This window comes from Bufo bufo, chromosome 4 (genome assembly GCF_905171765.1).
Source record: "Bufo bufo chromosome 4, aBufBuf1.1, whole genome shotgun sequence".
Classification (NCBI taxonomy): Eukaryota; Metazoa; Chordata; class Amphibia; order Anura; family Bufonidae; genus Bufo; species Bufo bufo.
This window is the reverse complement of record NC_053392.1, coordinates 477,180,152-477,205,517: the sequence shown is the minus strand read 5'-3', so window position 1 is coordinate 477,205,517 and position 25,366 is coordinate 477,180,152. Positions and strand designations below refer to the sequence as shown.

The 25,366-nt window shown below is 46.6% G+C and overlaps 1 protein-coding gene across 1 annotated transcript in view; it reads left to right on the top strand.

Annotated features, from left to right (window-relative positions):
* The window catches only part of LOC120997317 (sulfotransferase 6B1-like), a 77,720-nt gene extending 54,840 nt beyond the window's left edge, over positions 1–22,880 (top strand). The window contains exons 4-7 of the mRNA XM_040427355.1: positions 8,125–8,251; positions 13,890–13,984; positions 14,556–14,712; positions 22,750–22,880. Coding sequence (XP_040283289.1) covers positions 8,125–8,251; positions 13,890–13,984; positions 14,556–14,712; positions 22,750–22,880 — 510 coding nt within the window. The remainder of the gene's footprint in view (positions 1–8,124; positions 8,252–13,889; positions 13,985–14,555; positions 14,713–22,749) is intronic.
* The last annotated feature ends 2,486 nt before the right edge of the window (positions 22,881–25,366 follow it).

The following is a 25,366-nucleotide window of genomic DNA, read 5'->3' as shown; positions in this document are numbered from 1 at the left end:
ATATTCAGCCAAATGCTTCAGAACTCATTGGACGGAGCTTCACAGTGCACATGGACAATGACTCAAAGCATACTGCAAAAACAACCAAAGAGTTTTTTAAGGGAAAGAAGTGGAATGTAATGCAATGGCCAAGTCAATCACCTGACCTGAATCCGATTGAGCATGCATTTCACTTGCTGAAGGCAAAACTGAAGGGAAAATGCCCCAAGAACAAGCAGGAACTGAAGACAGTTGCAGTAGAGGCCTGGCTGTCACGACCATGGTCATGGTCGTGACTCCTGTATCCGCATGCTGTTGCCTGCGGTCTGGTTTGGTTGTTCAACCACAGGTGAGGGCCGCTAGTATGTTGCCTCACTTGTGGTTGCCGCTGGCAACATGTAGTTAATTCGCAGTTTAGCAGCCTGAGCTGGTGCTGGGCAGCTTGCTGCAATGTGCATGCGGTTGCACCTGGCAACCTATCTTTGCTAGGTGTGTCTTTTGTATGTCTGGTGTGCACAGGGTTTTAGTTATGTGTGCACTTTCTCCTTTAAGTGGCTGTCTTCCCTTCCCTGGTGTGAGAAGGGTTAATTCCCTTCTGTGTGTGTGAACACTGGGTGTGTCTGTGTGGGTGTGGCCACTTTGGGCTATATAGCCTCAGTTGAGACCTGATGTCTGAGGGGTACTCCAGCCTTGTTTGTAAGCTGGAGGCACCCTCCTGGTCCCTTATACCATCTGCCAGTGAGGGCCACCCTTGTGGTCATAAATGTTGTTATGTGATGTTAAGTTTATGTTTATGTGGTGTCTGTTATTATTGCAGCTATGGTTCTGGCTTCCTGTGTGTTTATGGGTGCTGTGTCCTTTTATGTCTGTGTGTGGACTTCAGCATTTGTGTCCAGGGATCCAGTCAGTGTGTCTGTGGCAGGTAGGGGTGGAAGTCTTTCACTCTCCTGCCATATCCATAGTCTGTTTATGTTTATATCCCCTTGCAGCTCGGGCCAGTTTAGACTCCTGTTTCTCCGCATCCGGTGAGCCAGGGTAGCCCCAAGTTGGATTTAAGAGGGGCATAGAACCTGGTCAGGGTCAGGGAAGGGGACGAATGGAAGACGGCCTTCAATACCCCTGAGGGTCATTTTGAGAATTTGGTTATGCCCTTTGGTTTGATGAATGCTCCGGCCGTCTTCCAACATTTTGTGAACAGCATTTTTTATTATTTAATGGGAAAATTTGTACTGGTGTATCTAGATGACATTTAGATTTTTTTTCTCCTGATTTCAAGACTCATCTAGACCACCTATGTCAGGTCTTGCTGATTCTGCGGGATAATAAATTGTACGCTAAACTGGAAAAATGTGTGTTTGCGGTTCTGGAGATTCAATTTCTTGTTTTTCTTCTCTCCGCTTCTGGTTTTCGCATGGACCCTGAGAAGGTCAGCGCTGTGCTTTATGGGGGGCTTCCTGAGAATCAGAAGGCGCTGATGTGGTTTTTGGGTTTTGCCAATTATTACAGAAAGTTAATTTTGAATTATTCCTCTGTTGTTAAGCCACTCACTGATATGACTAAAAAGGGGGTAGATTTTTCTTTGTGGTCGGTAGATGCACGTAAAGCCTTTTCTACTATTAAAGAGAGTTTTGCTTCCGCTCCCATTTCCGCTCACTGATGTCTCTCTACAGTTTATTGTTGAGGTGGACGCTTCTGAGGTGGGTGTGGGTGCGGTCTTATCTCAGGGTCCCTCTCCTGCCAAATGGCGACCGTGTGCCTTTTTCTCAAGGAAACTCTCCTCTGCAGAGAGAAATTACGATGTGGGAGATAGGGAGTTGTTGGCCATCAAATTAGCTTTTGAGGAATGGCGCCATTGGTTAGAGGGACCCAGACACCCTAATACCGTGTTTACAGACCATAAGAATCTGGCCTACTTGGAATCGGCCAAGCGTCTGAACCCGAGACAGGCCAGATGGTCTTTGTTCTTTTCTAGGTTTAATTTTGCTGTTACGTTCCGCCCTGGGGTTAAAAATGTGAAGGCGGATGCCCTGTCACCTTGTTTTCCGGGAGGGGGGAACTTTGAAGACCCGGGTCCCATTTTGGCTGAAGGGGTGGTTGTCTCTGCTCTTTATCCTGATTTGGAGGTGGAGGTTCAGGCAGCCCAGGCAGAGGCTCCTGATCTTTGTCCCCCTGGGAGGTTGCTTGTGCCTCTCGCTTTACGACACAAGGTTTTTAAGGAGCACCACGATACTGTCCTTGCTGGGCACCCGGGGAGTAGAGCCACAGTGGATCTCATTGCTCAGAGATTCTGGTGGCCAACTCTTTGTAAGACGGTTGAGGGTTTTGTGGCAGCCTGCAAGACCTGCGCTCGTGCCAAGGTCCCTCATTCACGGCCATCGGGTTCTCTCCTCCCGTTACCCATTCCTTCCCATCCTTGGATGCATCTGTCCATGGACTTCATTACGGACCTGCCTCGTTCCTCGGGGAAGACTGTGATTCTGGTAGTAGTAGTAGTAGTAGTTTTAGCAAAATGGCGCATTTCATTCCCTTTCCTGGGTTACCCAATGCTAAGACGCTGGCGCAAGCGTTTGTTGATCACATTGTTAAAGGGTTTCTACCACCAGAAATACTGTTATGTAGCTGACTGACATTAGCGATGCGCTAATGTCAGCACTACATAACAGTATGTTTCTAACGTTAGTCCGTGCAGCCGTTTTTGTTAAAAAAGCACTTTTATTATATGCTAATGAGCCTCTAGGTGCTATGTGGGCGTAAAATCAGCACCTAGAGGCTCCGTCCACTCATCCATTATCCCGCCCAGGTCCAGTGTTGTGTCCACCCAGCTCCTCTCGATTGATGGCACGGTCCGCCGCATCGCTGCTGAAATCCTGCGCCTGCGCCATTCATTTCTGTCTTGGGCGCAGGCGCAGTGAGTGAAGGCCGCTCTCCTGATGCCGGCTTCCTCACTGTGACGTAGTGCTGACATTAGCGCATCGCTAATGTCAGTCAGCTACATAACAGTATTTCTGGTGGCAGAAACCCTTTAAATTGCATGACATTCCTTCAGACATAGTTTCTGATAGGGGCACGCAATTTGTTTCCAGATTCTGGAAGGCCTTCTGTTCTCGCTTGGGGGTTCGGTTGTCGTTCTCTTCTGCTTTTCACCCGCAGTCGAATGGTCAGACCGAACGCATCAATCAGAATCTGGAGAAATATCTGCGCTGTTTTGTGGCGGAGAATCAGGAGGATTGGTATTATTTTTTGTCCCTTGCTGAGTTTGCTTTAAATAACCGTCGCCAGGAGTCCTCTGATAAGTCAACATTTTTTGGTGCATATGGGTTTCATCTGCAGTTTGGGACATTCTCTGGAGAGGGGTCTTCTGGTTTACCTGATGAGGAGAGATTTTCATTGTCTTTGTCATTTATTTGGCAAAAGATTCAGGGTAATCTGAAGAGGATGAGTGAGAGATATAAGCGTGTGGCGGATAAGTGACGTGTGCCTGTTCCGGACCTGAATGTGGGTGATCTGGTGTGGTTGTCTACAAAGAATATCAAACTGAAGGTTCCCTCCTGGAAGTTGGGTCCTAAGTTTATTGGGCCTTACAATATCTTGTCCGTCATCAATCCCGTTGCCTTCCGTCTTGATCTTCCTCAGACTTGGAAGATCCATAATGTTTTTCACAGGTCCCTATTAAAACCTTATGTCCAACCCACTGTACCCTCCTCTTTGCCTCCTCCTCCGATTGTTGTTGATGGTAATCTTGAATTTCAGGTCTCTAGGACTGTGGATTCTCGCATTATCCGCAGTTCTCTCCAGTACCTCGTTCATTGAGAGGGTTATGGTCCTGAGGAGAGGATGTGGGTCCCAGTGGCGGACATTAAGGCCACTCGTCTCATCAGGGCTTTCCATAGGTCTCATCCTAAGAAGGTGGGCTCTGGGTGTCCGGAGTCCACCTATAGAGGGAGGGGTACTGTCACCGCCAGTTCTGTGAGAAGGTCTGTTAGACGTCCTTCTCTACCTCTTGCATGAGGTTCTTTGTTTTGGTTTCACTTTGTCATCTCTTTTCCTTCTCCCAGCTGTCACCTATTTACCCTAATTGTCTCCCTTTATATTCCCTCCCATACTGCCTCACTTTGCGGTTTATACTTCTTCCTGGATGAGTTGTTCACATGCTGGAGGCTCCTACTGCCGATTCCTCAGATAAGTCCTTTTCCTTTATTTGTGTTTCCTTACTGGCTTGATTATAGGTGACCCTGATTCCGTCCGTATTAAGTGCAGGGAGCCGGTGGTCGTGTCCCCTCACTATTATAGGGTTTTCAGGTGTCACACAGTATAAGGTACGTGGGCATGCAATAGTCTACCATAAAGACCTTTGCATGGGCATAGCAGTCAGGGAGAGCTCTAGGGGTTTTATAGGGCTCACCCATATGCTCCTTAGTTTGTGATCAAGCCAGTCGGATGTTTATTTATAAGTTACAGCTTTCTGCATCACCATCCGTGACACATTGTAAAGGAAAATCTTCCCCTGAGTCTTCTCTTCTTTATGACCCCACTCCTGGACTTAGCTTTAAAAACTGCATCAAAAAACTTGAACATAGAAACCCAAGACTAAAAACTGCATCAAAAACCTAAACATAGAACCCAAGACTAAAAACTGCATAAAAAAACCTGAACATAGAAACCCAAGCCTAAGGTCTCCTGCACACGACCGTATGGTTTTGCGGTCCGTTTTAAACAGTTCAGTTTTTTTGGTTCTTTGTTTCAGTTTCCGTTCCGCTTCCGTTCCATTTTGCAGTTCCGTTTTTCCGTTTGGTTTCCATTTGTGATCAGTTTTTTGCGGATCGCAAACGGAAGCATACAATAATGTTTGAACAGTAAGTAAAAAATTGGGCTGGACATAAATTTTTCAATAGATGGTTCCGCAAAAACAGAACGGATACGGTAGACATACGGATGCATTCCGTATGCATTTAGTTTTTTTTGCGGAACCATTGACTTGAATGGAGCTACGGAACATGATTTGCAGGCAATGATAGGACATATCTTTTCTATCTGTTCTATCTTTTAACGGAATGGAAATACGGAAACAGAATGCATACGGAGTACCTTCCGTTGTTTTTGCGGACCCATTGAAGTGAATGGTTCTGCATACGGACCGCAAAAAAACTGAATGGAAACAGAAAAAAATACGGTCATATACTGTGGAGGAGATCAGTGCATATAATAGCAGCAGCCTCCTCTGCTAGCAAGCAGGCGATTGCCCGGAAGGAATGTTTCCCTCCTGACAATCACCTGTATGATCACTAGGTCTAATACGGTCTTCTAGGTGGCTGTACACTTTAGATAGCTCTTTCATTGGCTTACAGCTATTCCTGCCAGTTGTCCCATACATATGCATGTTCGACTTGGCAGTGTGTGCTCAATAGGGAGGGGGAGCGAACCACTATTAGACATCTCTGACAGCAGCTTATCTCATGTGAGAACAAAAAGATTGAGAGTTGAAAATCAACATGCTCAAGCCTTCTTTCCCCCAACATCTGCTATCGGAGGAGAGTTGGAACAACCCCATACACAATAGAGGATCTGCATGCAATACATTCAATATTCATCCAATGTATATGCAGCGCACGAGGTTGCCAACGGCCATGGGATCCCTTTAAGTTGAAATAATTGTTTGTCGTGACGCCAATTGAAGTAAAGCAACAAGGGCACAGGGCCCCTTTTAGTGATATGGTGGTACCCAGGTGTAGGGATGTCAGAGTGGTGTAGGGTAGCCTACGATGTCCCTGAATGGTGTTGCTCTTGTCACGGTGCTCCTACCTGGATACGCTGCACCCCAGGCGTTGTCGTGCAAAGAAGAGCAAATAGGGTAGTTGAATGGTGGTCCAGACCTTGTATATAGTTAAACAGCAACTTTACTTGAATAATCTTTCTTCCAAACTGTTTACAGGCTTTATCTTGGTTCCAGCAGGCGTTGGCATTAACAGCGGCCGGCAAACTCCTTTCTGCTACGTCAGTTGCTCTCTGGCTCTGCTGTGCTAACAGGATTAAATAGGAATCTCTTCCTTTTCTTTTCTACTGTACTCTACTTTGTAGTCTGGTCTGTCTCTAGCTTTGTCCAGGGAACTTTCTCCTCCTGGCTTCAGAGGCTCCAGGCTTTTGGACTCTATGTCCAGCAGAGCTGAGGGTGCTCCACTGGCTTGGACACAGCCTTCCCCTAGCAGGGGGTACTCTATTCTCACTTCTAACTAGCTAAACTCCTCCCTAGAAGGGAAGAATAGAATGGAAAGAAGGGTTCCATTCCAGGTAAAATAGCTCTGTCATGTATGCTGCCATCTGCTGGTGAACCAAGCATATTACACAGATACATAACAGTATTATGAAGGCACATTTTGCAGGACCTGGAAATTAATACATATGGTGACATAAGGTTAAAAAACTAATCACTATTAACCTCACCGAGGATATGCATATATTATAATTGTAAATTCCTGCAGTATGAACAATTGGATCACAGTGAGCATGAATAAAACATAACCTTTATTATTCAATATTTAATAATCCACCCACTTCAAACAAAAAAGATACAGACGAACAAAAATGTGACCAGATAGATCAAATGGTAACTGAGGGGAGGGGCTAGATGGAGAAAAGAGGATACGCGAGGGAACCACACTTTCCCTATGGGGACCCTCTCTAAAGCCTCAACCCACAGGAACACCCTGATGGTGGGTGGCCTGTGGTCCCGTGCCTGCTCTGACCGTCCCGTGCCTGCCCTAAAACCTCCTAATGCGTTTCCCCTAGCAAAGGTTCATCAGGCGAGAGATGATGGGTATACAACACACCACAACATAAAATAACATATAAGTCTTAGATGCAAATCCGATAAATCAACCCGCAAATGGGCATAGATAATGACATAAGGTTAACCAAAGGAGACAGTAGCAAGGTGAAAAGGTGGTAATGCACCTCTGGGGCGTTACATATATGGCTACCTATTGGTCCATTTTTTTTTTTTCACTTTTCACTAACAGCCATAAATAGAGTAATCACCAACTTAACATGTTAAAAGCCGATGCAGTTTAGCAAAATCATTGTAAAAAAGCACACCATGGTGCCCCATGCAGGAGCCTGAATAGCAGTATGCCAGAATCATGTGCAGCTCCATATGGTTTACTGATAACTCCTTATGTATGAAATCGGTCTCAATAAGAAGCAGGCTCTGTATATATGGCATAAAATAGAGTGTAGAGACAAACTGACCCACCAAGAGACAGAGGTAAAAAAAATCTAGCTGAAGACAACTGCAGTTGACCTTGGAAGTAATCATTTGACCCTAGGATCTATTTCTTATTGGTTGATTTGAATGAATATAGTTTAATTAGACTCAGTCCTGATTGTGACAAATATAACTTTATAGTTTTAACTTGAAAATGTTGACTTTTTTTATTAAATTTTTTGCACTAAAAAGCACTAGTTGCAAAAATATCACTAAAAGTGATTATTGAATTCAAAAAGTGTGGGACTGAGGACCCTTTTACATGGACTGATAGGGTGGGCAATGATTGTGAATGAACCTTACTATCAAGGATCGTCCCTCTACAGTCTCCTGGAATGTTAGCAGCACACCCTAATTTACACATGGCAATACGCGGCTGACAAACGAGGATGTTTGGTGCCGCATGAAAGATACAATCACCTGACAAACGAGCACTTTCTGCACCTTTACACGGCTATTATTGGGAATGAGTGTTGATAGGAATGTTTGTTCCCACAAATGTCCCTGATCCTCAGCCCATGTAAAAGGGCCCTAAGGATTTAAAGGGGTTGTCTAATTACGACATGTTACCCCCATATCCACATGATCCGGTATGTGTCTGATTGGCGGAGAGCTGACTGCTGGGGCCACATCGGCCGCAGGAAAGGGGGTCTGTGGTATGTGCATGCAGGTCTACCTGCATCAATGGTTGTTTTCTTAAAGATGTGGTCTTTTGGAGCGGTTTGACTGTACATGGTTCACTTTCTACAGTATATGTGACCAGACCACCTTACTGTCCTGGCCCAGTGGACTAGACTGTCTGTTGCCCACATATCAATGACTATGTGCAGCTACTGTAACACAAATTCTTATCTCATTAGTGTTTTCATAACTACTTTGTTTAACAGATGCTGGTGGTGTTTCGGAATCCCAAAGATACAGCAGTGTCACTTTTTCACTTCTACAATAACAACCCAGTTCTTCCCGCTTACAATAGCTGGGATGAGTTTTTCCCGGACTTCATGACTGGAAAAGGTATTGTGTTACAATTTTTTAACCATAATTTTGATTATGGTTTGTCACTTTTAAAATGAAATAGATCTTTGCATGAGGGTGGTGTAATAGTGAACAAACAAGTAACAAAACAAGATCTATCAATGAAATATACAAAACACTGTATAGTAGTAGAGTAATACAATTAAAAGAAAAAGATTACTCCAACATAAAACTGTTAATAAGATTCTTCTGAGAGGTCTACCCTGAGTGGAAGACCCAGCCAACAGGGCAGAGGATGAAAAAGGAGGAAAAAAAAAAATTGGCACCTGGTTAACCCATCTTGCAGGGTGGCAGTTGTGGATGATCATATACCTGCATTTTTTATTTATTTTATTCAGGAGGGCCTCTAGTAGGTCTTACCACCAAATGTAGCCAGTGACCAAATGGATAAAGGAATAGACCTGAATCCAATGTCTCTTGATTTGAGGGCAGTCCATTAAGTCTGTAACATGTGCAAAGGATATTGGCACCCTGTGAAACTATTGATTGAGTAGCCTGGTACTGCATGATCTAGTCTGGTAGAATCTTGGATTCTATGTAATAAAGAATCTAACTATTTGATGTAGAAAAAAATGTAGACAACATGTCATGATATAAAGGGAGTGCAGAATTATTAGGCAAATGAGTATTTTGACCACATCATCCTCTTTATGCATGTTGTCTTACTCCAAGCTGTATAGGCTCGAAAGCCTACTACCAATTAAGTATATTAGGTGATGTGCATCTCTGTAATGAGAAGGGGTGTGGTCTAATGACATCAACACCCTATATTAGGTGTGCATAATTATTAGGCAACTTCCTTTCCTTTGGCAAAATGGGTCAAAAGAAGGACTTGACAGGCTCAGAAAAGTCAAAAATAGTGAGATATCTTGCAGAGGGATGCAGCACTCTTAAAATTGCAAAGCTTCTGAAGCGTGATCATCGAACAATCAAGCGTTTCATTCAAAATAGTCAACAGGGTCGCAAGAAGCGTGTGGAAAAACCAAGGCGCAAAATAACTGCCCATGAACTGAGAAAAGTCAAGCGTGCAGCTGCCAAGATGCCACTTGCCACCAGTTTGGCCATATTTCAGAGCTGCAACATCACTGGAGTGCCCAAAAGCACAAGGTGTGCAATACTCAGAGACATGGCCAAGGTAAGAAAGGCTGAAAGACGACCACCACTGAACAAGACACACAAGCTGAAACGTCAAGACTGGGCCAAGAAATATCTCAAGACTGGTTTTTCTGAGGTTTTATGGACTGATGAAATGAGAGTGAGTCTTGATGGGCCAGATGGATGGGCCTGTGGCTGGATTGGTAAAGGGCAGAGAGCTCCAGTCCGACTCAGACGCCAGCAAGGTGGAGGTGGAGTACTGGTTTGGGCTGGTATCATCAAAGATGAGCTTGTGGGGCCTTTTCGGGTTGAGGATGGAGTCAAGCTCAACTCCCAGTCCTACTGCCAGTTTCTGGAAGACACCTTCTTCAAGCAGTGGTACAGGAAGAAGTCTGCATCCTTCAAGAAAAACATGATTTTCATGCAGGACAATGCTCCATCACACGCGTCCAAGTACTCCACAGCGTGGCTGGCAAGAAAGGGTATAAAAGAAGAAAATCTAATGACATGGCCTCCTTGTTCACCTGATCTGAACCCCATTGAGAACCTGTGGTTCATCATCAAATGTGAGATTTACAAGGAGGGAAAACAGTACACCTCTCTGAACAGTGTCTGGGAGGCTGTGGTTGCTGCTGCACGCAATGTTGATGGTGAACAGATCAAAACACTGACAGAATCCATGGCTGGCAGGCTTTTGAGTGTCCTTGCAAAGAAAGGTGGCTATATTGGTCACTGATTTGTTTTTGTTTTGTTTTTGAATGTCAGAAATGTATATTTGTGAATGTTGAGATGTTATATTGGTTTCACTGGTAAAAATAAATAATTGAAATGGGTATATATTTGTTTTTTGTTAAGTTGCCTAATAATTATGCACAGTAATAGTCACCTGCACACACAGATATCCCCCTAAAATAGCTAAAACTAAAAACAAACTAAAAACTACTTCCAAAAATATTCAGCTTTGATATTAATGAGTTTTTTGGGTTCATTGAGAACATGGTTGTTGTTCAATAATAAAATTAATCCTCAAAAATACAACTTGCCTAATAATTCTGCACTCCCTGTATTAGAATTGATGATCTAATAGAATTGAAATTATGACTGCACAGTCAATATTTCCGAAAAATCATTCACAAAACCTTGCAATATAAATTCCTTCTATTTCTAGATTCATAATATTCTCTTCACTTCTGAATTAGAATCATTATACTTACCTGAAGAGCTGCGATCTATGTGACCGGCCGGGAGCTCCTCCTACTGGTAAAGTGACAGGTCTGTGCGGCGCATTGCCTATAGACCTGTCACTTACCAGTAGGAGGAGCTCCCGGCCGGTCACATAGATCGCAGCTCTTCAGGTAAGTATAATGCTGCTATTTGTTGCTAAGTAACCATGGCAGCCAAGACTGCAATAGCGTCTTGGCTGCCATGGTAACCGATCGGAGCCCCAGCGATTTAAACTGGGACTCCGATCGGTACTCTCCGCTGCCACCAATGATGGGGGGGGGGGGGGGGAGAGATGGGAGGCCGCACTGATCACAATACTTTGAATCCGCACTGGCCACCAATGAATAGAGGGAGGGGGAGGCCGCACTGCTCATATTTAATACTGGGGAGGGAGGGAGGGGGAGGCCGCACTGCTCATATTTAATACTGGGGAGGGAGGGAGGGAGGGAGGGAGGGGGAGACCGCACTGCTCATATTTAATACTGGGGAGGGAGGGAGGGGGAGACCGCACTGCTCATATTTAATACTGAGGAGGGAGGGAGGGGGAGACCGCACTGCTCATATTTAATACTGGGGAGGGAGGGAGGGGGAGACCGCACTGCTCATATTTAATACTGGGGAGGGAGGGAGGGGGAGACCGCACTGCTCATATTTAATACTGGGGAGGGAGGGAGGGGGAGACCGCACTGCTCATATTTAATATCCGCACTGGCCACCGATGAATATAGAGGGAGGGGGGCCGCACTGGTTACAATTAATACTGGGGAGGGAGGGGGGGCCGCACTGGCCACCAATAAGTTAAATACAGGAGGGGGGGGGGTCTGCCCCCTGCTGCCTGGCAGCACCTGCCAGGCAGCAGGGGGCAGTCATGTGCACAGTTCTCAGTATATTCTAACTTGAAGCGTCCCCATCACCATGGGAACGCCTCTGTGTTAGAATATACTGTCGGATTTGAGTTTCACGATGTAACTCAAATCCGATGGTATATTCTAACATAGAGGCGTTCCCATGGTGATGGGGACGCTTCAAGTTAAAATATACCATCGGATTGGAGAAAACTCCGATCTGATGGTATAATCCTGACTTTACATTGAAAGTCAATGGGGGACGGATCCGTTTGAAATTGCACCATATTGTGTCAATGTCAAACGGATCCGTCCCCATTGACTTGCATTGTAAGTCTGGACGGATCCGTTTGGCTCCGCACGGCCAGGCGGACACGAAAACGCTGCAAGCAGCGTTCGGGTGTCCGTCAGCTGAGCGGAGCGGAGGACAAACGGTGCCAAACTGATGCATTCTGAGCGGATCCGCATCCACTCAGAATGCATTGGGGCAGTACGGATCCGTTCGGGGCCGCTTGTGAGAGCCTTCAAACGGAGCTCACAAGCGGAGCCCCGAACGCTAGTGTGAAAGTAGCCTTAACCTGTTAGATATCTGGACAGTTAAGTGAATGCTAGAGGTCCTACTGATGCACTTTACAGGACTAAAATGAGAAAAGTTAAATACGGGAATCGCGCTGTATTTTTGACAGTTTATGAAAGTAGTTGAAATAAAGAACCATAAACATGGGGAACTGAGTTCATATCCAGCTGTCGGACGTGCCAATCACAAGTCCGTACTTCACATACAATGGACCTGCTATCCACCTCCAGCCTGTCGTCAGATCTCGCCTTGAGCCACCGACCGCCCACTCCAAACCGGGTCAAGATTACCTTCACAAAAGGACAGAGAGATGGTGCAATACCCTCAACACTCAGAGGTAACCAAGTTTTATTGTACTCACATATTCCAAAGTTTTCACATGCGTACAAAAATGCCCGACCCGGGTTTTGCTGTTAGCTTCGTCAGGGACTGCTGTACAAACGCCGCTATAATCCACGAGTATATAACAACCTTTTACCCCGGGACAAAAACGGACTTCCGTTGTCCGGCGGCATGTCAAACAATCACATGCTTGTTTGACATGCCGCCGGACAACGGAAGTCCGTTTTTGCTCCGGGGTAAAAGGTTGTTATATACTCGTGGATTATAGTGGCGTTTGTACCGCAGCCCCTGGCGAAGCTAACAGCAAAACCCGGATCGGGCATTTTTATACGCATGTGAAAACTTTGGAATATGTGAGTACAATAAAACTTGGTTACCTCTGAGTGTTGAGGGTATTGCACCATCTCTCTGTCCTTTTGTGAAGGTAATCTTGACCCGGTTTGGAGTGGGCGATCGGTGGCTCAAGCGAGATCTGACGACAGGCTGGAGGTGGATAGCAGGTCCATTGTATGTGAAGTACGGACTTGTGATTGGCACTTCCGACAGCTGGATATGAACTCAGTTCCCCACGTTTATGGTTCTTTATTTCAACTACTTTCATAAACTGTCAAAAATACAGCACGGTTCCCGTATTTAACTTTTCACTTTGTACTAAGGAGATTGAACCTACCCTATTAAGGGCACTGCTGCTCTGTCCAGTATTTCACACCAAACATTACTTGTTTTAGGACTAAAATGGGGCCTATTTTTTTTCTTTAGAGAGAGGCTATAGTGCAAATATAATTAAGGTGTCACGGACGTTCCCACGACAGGTGGCAAGAGATCGGTGGTTTGATCTAACAGGTTTTCCCTGTGGATCAATAGGTGTCTGTATTGTTTCTGGTATGGCCACACCCCTTGCCTCAGGTGTTGCTAATGTGGTCATTCAACCTTCCTTATTTATAGTTGGTTCTCCCACTATGCTGTGTGGTTTATAGCTTCAGTTTCAGTTGTGGATTGCTGGTGTGTGTGCGGCTAAGTTCATGGTGATCCCATAGCTCCTTTGAAGTTAAGTCTTTCCTTTCCCTTTTGTATTTTGTTTGGGTTCTGTGTGTTGCATTTCCCTTTTGTTTGTATTAGGCATGAAGGAGACTCCTGTTCATCCTTTCTTTTGGAGGAACAGGTAGTCTCGTCCCTGCCATTAGTACCAGGGTCCTATAGGACTAGTTAGGACTCTAGGTATTCCTGTGCATGAACACAGCTACCTTTGGGATCTGTTCATACTGGTAGTCAGTCAGGATTTTGGCTAGGGTATTACTAGGAGGTGTCCATCTTCCTTCCCTAATTCTTAGGCCTGATCCTCCCTTCCCTCTTATGCTCAGTGTGGTGTATCCCTCCCACACTGAACCGTGACAAAAGGTCTGCCAGGAAAATGCTAAACACGTGTATATAAGAAATTGCATAACTGCCTATTCTCTAAACAAATAAATATAAAACTGTAATACCTCTGTAAGAAAGTTCTCAACTCCAGACTACTTGTTTTTTATCATTTTAGTTGCCTTCGGATCGTATTTTGACCATGCAGTTGCCTGGAACAAACATCTTGACGATGACTCAATTTTGCTGACAACATTTGAAGATATGAAAGAAGTTAGTAAACTTTTACTTCATAGTTTCAGAGTTTTAAAACCACATTCCAGCTGCTGAGCCATTCCTCTTTACTAGCTTGGCCCCTGCCCCCTGGGAGGGTCAAAGTCCCCTCTGACACTTAAAAGATAACAGTATGGAACTTGGTAGATGCAGATTTGCACTTGGGACCCAGCATTCACAAATGCATACCTTTGGAAACAAAGTATGTACAGAATAAAACATGGCTGCATTCTTCCAGAAACAGAGCTTCATAGGCCAATGGGTTGTTCATGATATTGTAGTTCGGCTCCACTGAAGTAAATGGTGCAATACCAAACACAACCTAAGCCCACATGAGGCACTTTCTTTTTTAGAAGAAGGCAGTCATATTTTTATAGTGCTGTGGGCCAGTTTAAACACACAGGATAATTATTCATCTGTACCCTTATTTTTTTATTTTTATCAATTGATCATACAAAGGAGGAATATATTAACTGGGCTCACAGATGATTATTTGCTGCCAGGAAAATCAGTAGAGAAAAGAACATAATATTTCTAGCAGTAACCTTAATCAGATTTACTGCCTTCATAGGATCTGGAAGGTTCCATTAAGAAGATATCTGAATTCTATGGAATTTCAATTACTGAGGAACAACAGAAGCAAATTGCTGAACAAGGAACATTTAAGTCTATGAAGGAGAATTCTGGGAAAACTCATGGGGAGTTCGGAAATATTATTTTTAGAAAAGGTAAGAGTCCAACTGCTACTTGTATCCTATAATATGACCTGAATTCAAATTTGCAAGAATTGCATTATCATTGTATAACTCAACACCAAAAATATATAATTTCGTTAAATTGCTGCTCTGATATATCCAATTAAAAGATGACCTTTGAACGTATGTTTCATACACACAGCAAACAGAGCATGAACCTATATGAATCTGGGAGTAAAATCTACTATAATGTTGGAGGTATATAGATGTACAGTAGGGCCCATAGAGCTATTAGCGAGACATATAATAGCTCTGTAAAACTTGGATGTTCCATGCAAACATGCTATACCTGGAAGAATCACTAGCTACTGTAATAGCATATACTCCTGAGTAACCCTTGTTGATATTGTGAAAGACATGAGAATCCACTTCGTATCAACCTAGAGTAGTGCATTATTGGCAACTTTTGTCCCACAGGATCTGGGAGGTGGAAGAGGGTGTTGCATCAAATTTTTTTTTCCTGCCAATACGTCCCTTGTATAAGGCCATAACCCCGTTGAGATAAACCTTTTTGTGAAGTGCTCCACCCTCATTGCACATTCGGGAACTGAGTCTTATAATGCAGTATCCCAGCATCACATGCAGGTAGAGTTCATGAAGCGGTATTTTCTGAGATAAAGCAGCCCTCCATGTGGCACCTGGGAGATTTGCCAGCTGGACATTTCAGGTGAGTTAGCAAGTATGGAGTAGCCAAGTACCCTCTACTCAAATTATATCAAAGCACCGTCAAGCCTATGATCATACCCTCTGCTGCATATTAAACGCATAGCATTAGGACCTTGGCTGTGTACCCCCTGGCTGAGAATCTAGAGGCATAGGGGTAAATCTATTATTGCCCGCACACCATTTTTCTGGTGTAAAAAAGTTGCAAACACCAATTTTGAGCAGGTGTTGTTTCTCCGTCACCCTCACCACTTTCCTGAAAATGGAGAGCGGGCTCGGCTAGTGGCCCCAGCATATTTATCTTTTTTTTTAATCTGTTTTCTGGCATAAAAGGAGACTGAAATCTACACCAGCTAGGGCTGGTGTAGATTTAGTTTAGGCACATGGACTGCTGAAGCTGCCTCCGTTAGGGCCCAGGCATTTCATTAAAAGGGTTATCCAATGTCTCCAACAGCCCCTCCCTATGTGCCGGCCCCTCACAGGTAATATACTTACCCCGCTCCCAACACCGCTCCTTTTCCCCGCACCACCGCTGCTGCTTCTCCCTGTACACGGATGAAAACATCCGGCGTCGGGGGGGGAGCAACCAATGGCAGGCGGGGACGGGGACGAGCATCCCTAGCATCGTGGGTGACACTAGGGAGGCTCGTCCCTGCCTGCTATTGGCTGCTCCCCCCCGACAACGGGTGTTTTCATCCGTGTACAGGGAGAAGCAGCAGCGTCGGTGCGGGGAACAGGAGCAGCGCAGGGAGTGGGGACCAGAGTAAGTATATTACCTGTGAGGGGCCCGGCACATGGGGGGGCTGTTGGAGACATTGGATAACTCCTTTAACTGGCATAAACGTTGGTCTACAATAAATTACCCCCATATTGTTAGCTCAAGGATGGAGTGTTGGGCAGGTTCCCTGTGAACAAGCATAAATCTATTCTGGAGACTTACTAGTAGAAGTATTGGTGATCTACTTGTATAAAATAATTGTATGATTTTCCTATTTTATGACGTAAAGTCATGATTTTATGAAAGACACGGAGGCGAGTATTGCATTACTCCTTCTTTACTGGAATCCACAGCAGCAAAGAAAAACACAAGAAACTTACAGACCACCCCCAAAGGGGTAACCCCTCCCACAGTCCAGTCTATAAATAGGCCCCTACACCTGAACTCTTCCTCTTTCTTTGTAACGATGAACCTTCTAATCCCAATAACCGGGCTGGAACGACTCCCACCAACATGCTCCAACGGGAGAACTCTGAAGAACACACGGAATCGAAAATCTCCGCCAGGAACTCCGCCTGAATAATGAAACAATCGGCAGGATGGATCAGCCACTTGAACTACTCGGAACTAGTGATCCGGGACATCAACCTAAAAGGAAGGAATAGAACAGAGGTACATGGTAATCGACCAGCTCCAAATCATAATTACTAAAGGGATAAAAGATAATGATAATAAATAACAGCAAAGACATACTATATTATCTCTAACAAACGCAGTAATAAAAAATGTCCCATAGAGAAAAACTATAACTATAACAACGACAAGGGAGGGAAAATTTTAATAAAGAAATATTAGGGAGGGGCAATACTCGCCTCCGTGTCTTTCATAAAATCATGACTTTACGTCATAAAATAGGAAAATCATGCAATTTTATATCAAGACACGGAGGCTCATATTGCAAGTTCAAAGCGTAGACATCACCGAAGTGAAGGCATGCGGAGGAGGCCTAAAATAAAACTCTCTGAACGTAGACGATCTGGACCAATCCGCCAACTTCAGAATATCCTCCAGGCGAGCACCCGCGACGGCCATGGAAGTCGCAGAAGCCCCTCGGACCGAATGAGTAGTGAACACAGATGTGTCAATACCAGACAAGGAAAGGATCCATTTCACCCAACGGGACAGGGTGACACTAGTGACCGGACGAAATGGCCTGCGAAAAGAAATAAACAATTGAGGTGTAGACGCAGGCCGTAGAGAGGAAGTACGAAACAAGTATTCCCTCAGACACCCCACCGGACAAAGCGCCGGAGAATTGGGAAAAGCCGGATAGGAAACAGATTTAATACCGGTCTTGGTGCGGCGGGAAATATTGAAGGAAACCCCTTCCGGGGTAAAATAAAGAGCATCGAAGTCTAAAGCCCTAATGTCTGAAACTCTCTTACAAGAGATAAGACAGAGCAAGGTCACCAATTTGGCTGATAATTGACGAAGGGACAGATCCGAATTAAGAGACCAACGTGAAAAGAAATCCAGGACCGAAAGGACGTCCCAAGAACTGGTAAAACGAGGTCTAGGAGGTCGAGAGAGCTGAGAGCCCTTGAGGAGCCGGCAAACCAAAGGATGTTGGCCGGCCGGGCAACCATCAAACCCTTCGTGGCTAGAGGAAAACGCAGATCTTAACACATTAATAGTCCTATACGCCTTACCTTCGTCAAAAAGGGAAGATAAAAAATGTAGGATATCCGTCACAGGGGCCGTAAGGGGATCCAGATTCCGGCCCACACACCAGCGAGACCAAACGCCCCAAGCTGAACGATACGCTCGTCTAGTACCGGGAGCCCAAGCGTTCTCCAAGAGGAATCTAGCCGTCCCCGATACTCCTGCGACGTCCCAGCGTTCCCCGACACTCTGCACACTAGGAGATGGAGAGACCCGTCCACCAGGAGGGGGTGATGCTGGCCTACCGGGCCGAGGAGGAGATTCGGTGAACTCGGGAGGAGACGAGGATCCTCGATTAGGAGCTCCAGGAGTAGAGGAAACCAAACTTGAGCTTGCCAGAAGGAAACCACCAGAACCAACTCCGCCGATTGGCGGCGAACCTGAGTCAGAACGCGAGGGATCAACACGAACGGAGGAAAGGCATACGAGAGCGTTCCCGACCAGTCCTGTAGAAGAGCGTCCACTGCCTCCGAAAGCGGGTCCGGTCTCCAGCTGTAGAACCTAGGAAGTTGGGAGTTCCATCGTGAAGCGAACAAGTCCACCGCAAAAGGGCCCCAAATCGATTCGATGGAGGAGAACACCTCCGGATTCAATCTCCAATCGCTGAAGTCCGAAGTGTACCGCGAAGTCCAATCCACGAAAGTATTGTGAAGGCCCGGGATGTATTCTGCGATCACTGTGAAACCCCTGTCCAGGCAATACGACCAGAAGTCCTTCGCCAGATGGGTCAACATCGCGGAGTGAGTACCCCCCATGGCGTTGATGTACCGAATTGCCGACCCGTTGTCCATCCTGAGCCTGATGCACGCGGAGACCTTGCCGCCGGTGAAACTGTGGATGGCGAAGGATCCCGTCAAGAGTTCCAGAGCATTTATGTGGAGCCGGGACTCGTTTGCCGACCAAGGACCTCCGGTGGAAACCCCGTTGCAGTGTGCGCCCCAGCCGTACAGACTGGCGTCCGACTCCACGATCAGGTCTGGTAGAGGACCCACGATGGCTCTGCCGTTTCATGCCTCAAGGTTGGAGATCCACCACATCAGCTCGTCCCTTGTCTCCTGATCCAGGACCAGAACGTCCGCATACGATGCTCCTGCCTGCAGGTGAGCTATCTTGAGCCGCTGTAGCGCTGGATAATGGAGAGGAGCCGGATAGATCGCCTGGATGGAAGAGGATAGTAGGCCGATAATCTGCGCCAAATGACGCAGTGAGATCCGGGGAAGCCTCAGCGTATGCCGCAATTCCTTGCGGATGGCTCTGACCTTCGTTCCCGGGAAGCAAAGAGTCTGTGCGGTGGAATCCACAACGAAACCCAAGAATTCCATGGACCTCGAAGGTCGAAGAGAGGACTTCTCGGTGTTGATGATAAAACCTAGGTCGGTGATCAGGGAAACATACGTAGATGAGCCATAAGGATGGACGGGCACTGGGCCAAGAGCAGAATATCGTCCAGGTAAATTACCAGACGAACTCCCTGGCTGCGGAGCCACGCCACCACCGATTTCATCAGCTTGGTGAAACACCAAGGTGCCGATGAGAGGCCAAACGGGAGACACGTGAACCACCAAACCTGTCCCTGCCAAAAGAATTGAAGTAAATCTCTGGAAGGCGGGGCTACCGCGACCATCAGGTAAGCATCCATCAGTTCATACTTCACCATCCAGTCGCCCGGGAGTAGGAGGTCCCTGAGCAGATGGATGCCTTCCATTTTGAAATGACGGTACCGTTCGAACCGGTTGAGGTTCTTTAGATTTATAACAGGCCGAAACTGACCCCCTTTCTTCTCTACCAAGAAGATGTCGCTGACGACCCCCACACCGTGGAATGGGGCTTGTTCCACCACACCCTTTACCCGGAGAGACTGAAGCTCCGCGTCTATGCATTGTTGGGCCTACCTTGATATAAACCTCGGGTGCGGGTTTGGGAGTAACAGAGGTGCGTCTATTAACTCTATATGAAAACCCCGGACCGTGGAGAGGACCCACGGGTCGGACGTGATACGGGGCCAAACATTCAAAAAATGATGGAGTCTGCCCCCTGTGCAAAGAGTTGAAGAAGATACCAGATTTGGGAGACTCACCGAGAGGACGTATTGATCCTGGAAAACCTCTGAAGGCCCTGGATCTTCCGGCGGAACCTCTGAATGGAAAAAACGAGGACTGTTACCTGTGGTCTTGGAACGCAGAGCGTTGACTGAAGGGACATCGACCGTTGCCACGGGTCTGGAAATGGGCACGGACGGACAGTCGGCCCCTGAAACTGCCGGCCCCCCTGGTAGAGACTCTACCGTGAAACACCCTACGCATAGAACTCTACGCCTTATCTAACACAGTAAATGCCCCGACAAACTTGCCCAAGTCCTTTATGAAGGTGTCACCAAAAAGGAGCCCCTGTGCCTCTTTGCCAGACTCTGTAAGCGCCATGTTGGCTAACTTAGGCTCAATCTTGATGAGGATAGCTTTCCTCCTTTCAATGGAAAGTGAAGAGTTCACATTTCCCACCATACAGATGGCGCGTTGCGCCCAGCCACGGAGTTCGTCTGGGTCAATAGGGGTGCCCTCCGCTCTGGCTGTCTCCGCCAAATCAAATATTTTGGTCAAGGGACCCAAGCTATCTAAGAGCTTATCCTGGCAGGCGCGGAGCGCTGAATCCAGGCCCCTGCGGGGATTAAAGCCAGTCTTGGCTAAAAATTGGACCATCTTGGGGTCCATATTAGGGGTTTCACCAACCTTGTTCGGAATAAGAGGGCGCGGGCACTCCGCCCTCAACTTGTTCCGTGTCTTTTTCGAGAGGGGTTTCCTAACCCTGTCCTCCAAATACCGAGCCACATGTGGAGCGGGTAACCATTCCGCTGACCTCGGGTGATGTAAACTGTCGGGGTCAAATAAAGGGTCGCCCAAAGGATCCGTTAGGGAGGTAGGACCCGGAACCTTGGCCTCAAGCGCCGCACTAGTTGACGGGCGTGACAGAGGGACTTCAGACTCAAAATCATCATCCTCCACAAAGACCCCTTCAAGGTCGACATCAGAGGCACTCTGGCCATCATTCAAAGCCTCCTCCTTGGACTCAATCTCTGAGTCAGAACTAGCCAACGGGCTGAGCCTGAGCAGATTTCCAGGGGCGCGCTTTTTCCGCCTGGCGTGGGTAGGCTCTCTTGCGTGTACCAGGCACGCTATCCTTTGATAGCTTAGTTCTATCAGTTCTAAAATTTCTGGAGGCATCAGTGACAGGAGGTGGAACAGGAGCAGGGGTCTGAGCCCTGAGAGCTTGGGAAATAGACTGGGAGATTATGGAGGACATGGAACCCATAGCATTAGCAATGGCATTAGATATGGACTGCTGCAAGGCAGCCGCTTGGGACTCAGTAGGTGAGGTGGAAGCAATGGCCCCAGCAGGGGTAGGGGTAGTACTAAGAGCAGAGGGAATCTGCAAGGCAGAAGGCATAGAAGGGGAGACCTCTACAGGGAGAGACATGGTGAAAGTAGTAGGAGTTAGTCACTCCAATGAGAGAAGACACACTAGCCTGAAACGCTGGCGAACGGAATACTGCAGGGAAACAACAAGATGGAGCCGAGTGAATAACTCCTCCCCCAGCGCTCGCGGGAATATGAAGAAAAAACGCCCCCTTCCGGCATGTAAAGCGTCGTCTGCGCCGTAAGATGGAAAGCAAGATGGCGCCCGAGAATCCCGGCCTCGGGCACCAGAAGCGCGAGAAGCGGCAGAAATCTCGCGAATCGCGATATTACGGACGGAGGAGCGCAAGAACAAACGGAGCTGGTAGAGAAGGCCCAAAATGGCGCAGGATGCGCCGAGGTAAGCAAAGGAGGGATAAACAAAAACCGGCCACAAGGAAGGGGCGCGAGGAAAGAAACCCGCCAGGGGCGGGTGGGGATAGGACGGCAATAAAGGCAGTATTAACCCCCCAGAAAGAAAAGAAAATGGGGCAAAGGGAAAAAAGAAGAAAATATAAAATACAATACAATCTATTACACAAAACCCCAAGGATAATGAAATAATAGAAAAATACAATAAAACAAGGGTATAAAAAAGAAAGGCTTAGAAAGCCATAAACGTAGTACTTATCTGCTATGGACAGCAGCAAAGAAAGAGGAAGAGTTCAGGTGTAGGGGCCTATTTATGGACTGGACTGTGGGAGGGGTTACCCCTTTGGGGGTGGTCTGTAAGTTTCTTGTGTTTTTCTTTGCTGCTGTGGATTCCAGTAAAGAAGGAGTAATGCAATACTCGCCTCCGTGTCTTGATATAAAATTCAGCTTTGCTGTCAAACGGTTCACTTAGTTGGCTTCATTCTGTTATGAAGCTGTTAGAAGTCATCCAAAGCTATATTAAACTTGTTCCATTGCCCATAGACATGAAGGTTCGTATTATCACAGGGTGTTCACATTTAACATCAATTTTGTGCCAATATTTGCTGAATGAAGAGTTAATCAGATGGGAAATGCCAAGCTCTATATCAATGGCAGGAAAAATATGTTGTTATTGCTCCTGAATTCACTTTAATTGGTCTGCATCTATCAGTGTCGGCAACACAGACAGTGCACATGCATTGAGGACTGCAATTTGCGGTCTCAAAGCATGGCGCAGGCGGCACACGTTCATATGCATGAGTCCCAAGGTTTATTGGTATAAGGAGAGGATTCATTATAAAGTAGGGTCCCATCTAAATTAGGTCACCTTTTCTCTGTGGATGGACACAAATGATTTGGATCAAAATGTAATTGCTAAGGAACATATTCATTTATATAGTGGATATAGCATTATTAAAATTTACAATCTATATATTCAATGTTTGTAGAGTGCTGTTGCATTGTGTTTTTGCATGAGTGTAAGAGTATGAGGTGACCCTCAGAGTCACAAATTTTCCACAAGTTTAATTATTTTTTTTTTTATAGGGGAAGTTGGAGACTGGAAAAACCACTTCTCAGAAGCTCAGAGCCAAGAAATGGATGCAAAATTTGAAGAATGTTTAGCAGGAACCAAACTCGGAGAAAAGCTGAAGTATAATGTGCACTGTAAATGGTGAAATTGTAGTGTGCAGCAATAAATATTTTGTCTGTATCATCTATACTGTCTCATTAGTTTGCATCCTGTTATCTACAGTCCTGTTTATGGTCCTGTTCCATCTGAGATCTGTTATTTTAGATGCAGTCCTGCATGCAGGACCCATGATCTGTTTTTTTTTTTTGTTTTTTTTTCTGTTCTTCTGATAGATCAGAGGAACGGAAAAATAAATGGTGATGTGAACCCGGCCTAATATATGGATATACCTTAACATTACGATTGGTGAAGTTTCAACCTACCAGAGCAAATCCCCACAATTGGTGGAGGATGTGGGCAAGTGCAGTGAGGCTGGCCTGAAGGCCAAAAAATGTTTGTTTTTCCGGGCACGGTTGTATGTCTTACATCAAACAAGCCTGATTACAACCCGTGTCCCTTGACAAAATGGAGGCTGTCGTGAAAGCCCTCGTGGAGGCTAACTTGCAGCAGTGGGAGGCTAATAAGCAGCAGCAGGAAACCAACCAGCTGCTATTGCAGCATGTGATGGCTTTGCAAGCGGCAGGAGCGTCCCAGAACGTCCACGATGCCCAGAAAGTGGTCCGTGCGGCGATCCCTAAGATGACCCCCTCGGATGACGTCGAGACCTATCTGGCGGTGTTTGAAAAGGTGGCCGTGAGGGAGAAGCTACCCCGAGATCAATGGGCTGAAGTCGTCGCTCCGTTCCTGGCATCCGGACCCCAGCAGGTGTTTTTCGACTTACCGGATGATCAAGCGGCCGATTACACGACAGTAAAGGGTGAGATTCTGGCAAGACTGGGGGTGAACGTGTTGGTCTGGGCCCAGCGGGTGAATCAGTGGGTGTTTAACCCGGCTGAACCCACGAGACCTCAGTATTATGATCTGTTACAATGGTTGCAAAAATGGCTGCAGCCTGACGTGCTGAGTTCCACTGCTATGCAGGATTGTCTGTTGGCTGATGTATTCTGGAGGGCTTTGCCATACCCTCTCCAGCACTAGATCGGCCAGGTGTCTCCTGGTAATGCCCTTGAGATGGTCAACCTGGTGGAGCACTATGAGGCTACTAGAGGTGGGTTCGTTTGGGAGGGGGCAATCGCACCCCGAAAATCTCCACCCCAGACCCGGCGGCTGGTGTCAGCTAAGCCCGCCCGGGATGTACCCCCTGCAGATCCAGCTCCGATGGTCTGCTGGCGGTGTAAGGAGCCTGGCCACATAAAGGCCAACTGTCCCCATCGGGGCGAACCCATGGATACGAACTATGGCTACCACCACTCATTGTATGCCAGGAAGCTGTGTGCAACAGGTATCCCCAAGACTATAGACAATAGCCACCTGTGCCAGGTGGAAGTTGGAGACACTCTGGTGGTGGCTTTGCGATAAGAGCTGCCCTGGTGCTGCCAAGTATACTGGCCGAAAAGTCGGGTCGTGTGCATCCATGGAGACGTAAAGGACTATTCCACCACCCTGGTTTCTCTGTCCACGGTGGCCGGCAGGTGGTCTCATGAGGTGGCCGTCGCCACCAATTTACATTATGAACTTATAATTCGGAGAGACTTCCCTGGTTTCCCGGCACTGTGGCCTGATACGAAAGTTACCGATACCCGTGAGACAGGTGTAACCCCAGCAGAGTGGCCTTGCTCAGGGGGAAAACCGGAACCCTGGGAACCTAAGACCGAAGGGCCAATGGTAGGGGTGGCCGCCACTGTGGTGGAGGAGGGGGAGGCAAGCCCTCTGAGTGTAATGGTGTAATTTCGGTACAGCACAGCACCGGGACCCAACACTATCTTGGGCCTGGGAAAATGTTGTAATGGTTAATGGTGAACCTCAACAACCGGGGGCCAAGTCGATGTTTCCCCGTTTTGTGGTTCATCAGAAGATGCTGTATCGGGTAAACCAACTACAGGGTGAGCATATTGAACAGCTGGTGGTACCCAAGGCATATCGCAAGCTTGTGTTAGAGCTAGCCCACCAACATGTTCTTGGGGGACACCTGGGATGGCAGAAAACGCAGGATCGGATTCTACAGCGGTTTTACTGGGCCAGGGTGTTCAGAGAGGTGGAAGAATATCGTAAGTCTTGCCCACCCTGCCAGATAACTAGCTCCCAGCCACATTTCCATAGTCCCCTGGTACCTCTACCGATTATCAAGGTTACGTTCGAGCATATCGCTATAGATCTCATAGGCCCAGTACCGAAGTCCGCTAGAGGGCACCAACACATCTTGGTCGTCCTAGACTATGCCACTATGCCACTATACCCGGAGGCGGTGCCCCTGCGACATACAGTACAGACCAAAAGTTTGGACACACCTTCTCATTCAAAGAGTTTTCTTTATTTTCATGACTATGAAGGCATCAAAACTATGAATTAACACATGTGGAATTAAATACATAACAAACAAGTGTGAAACAACTGAAAATATGTCATATTCTAGGTTCTTCAAAGTAGCCACCTTTTGCTTTGATTACTGCTTTGCACACTCTTGGCATTCTC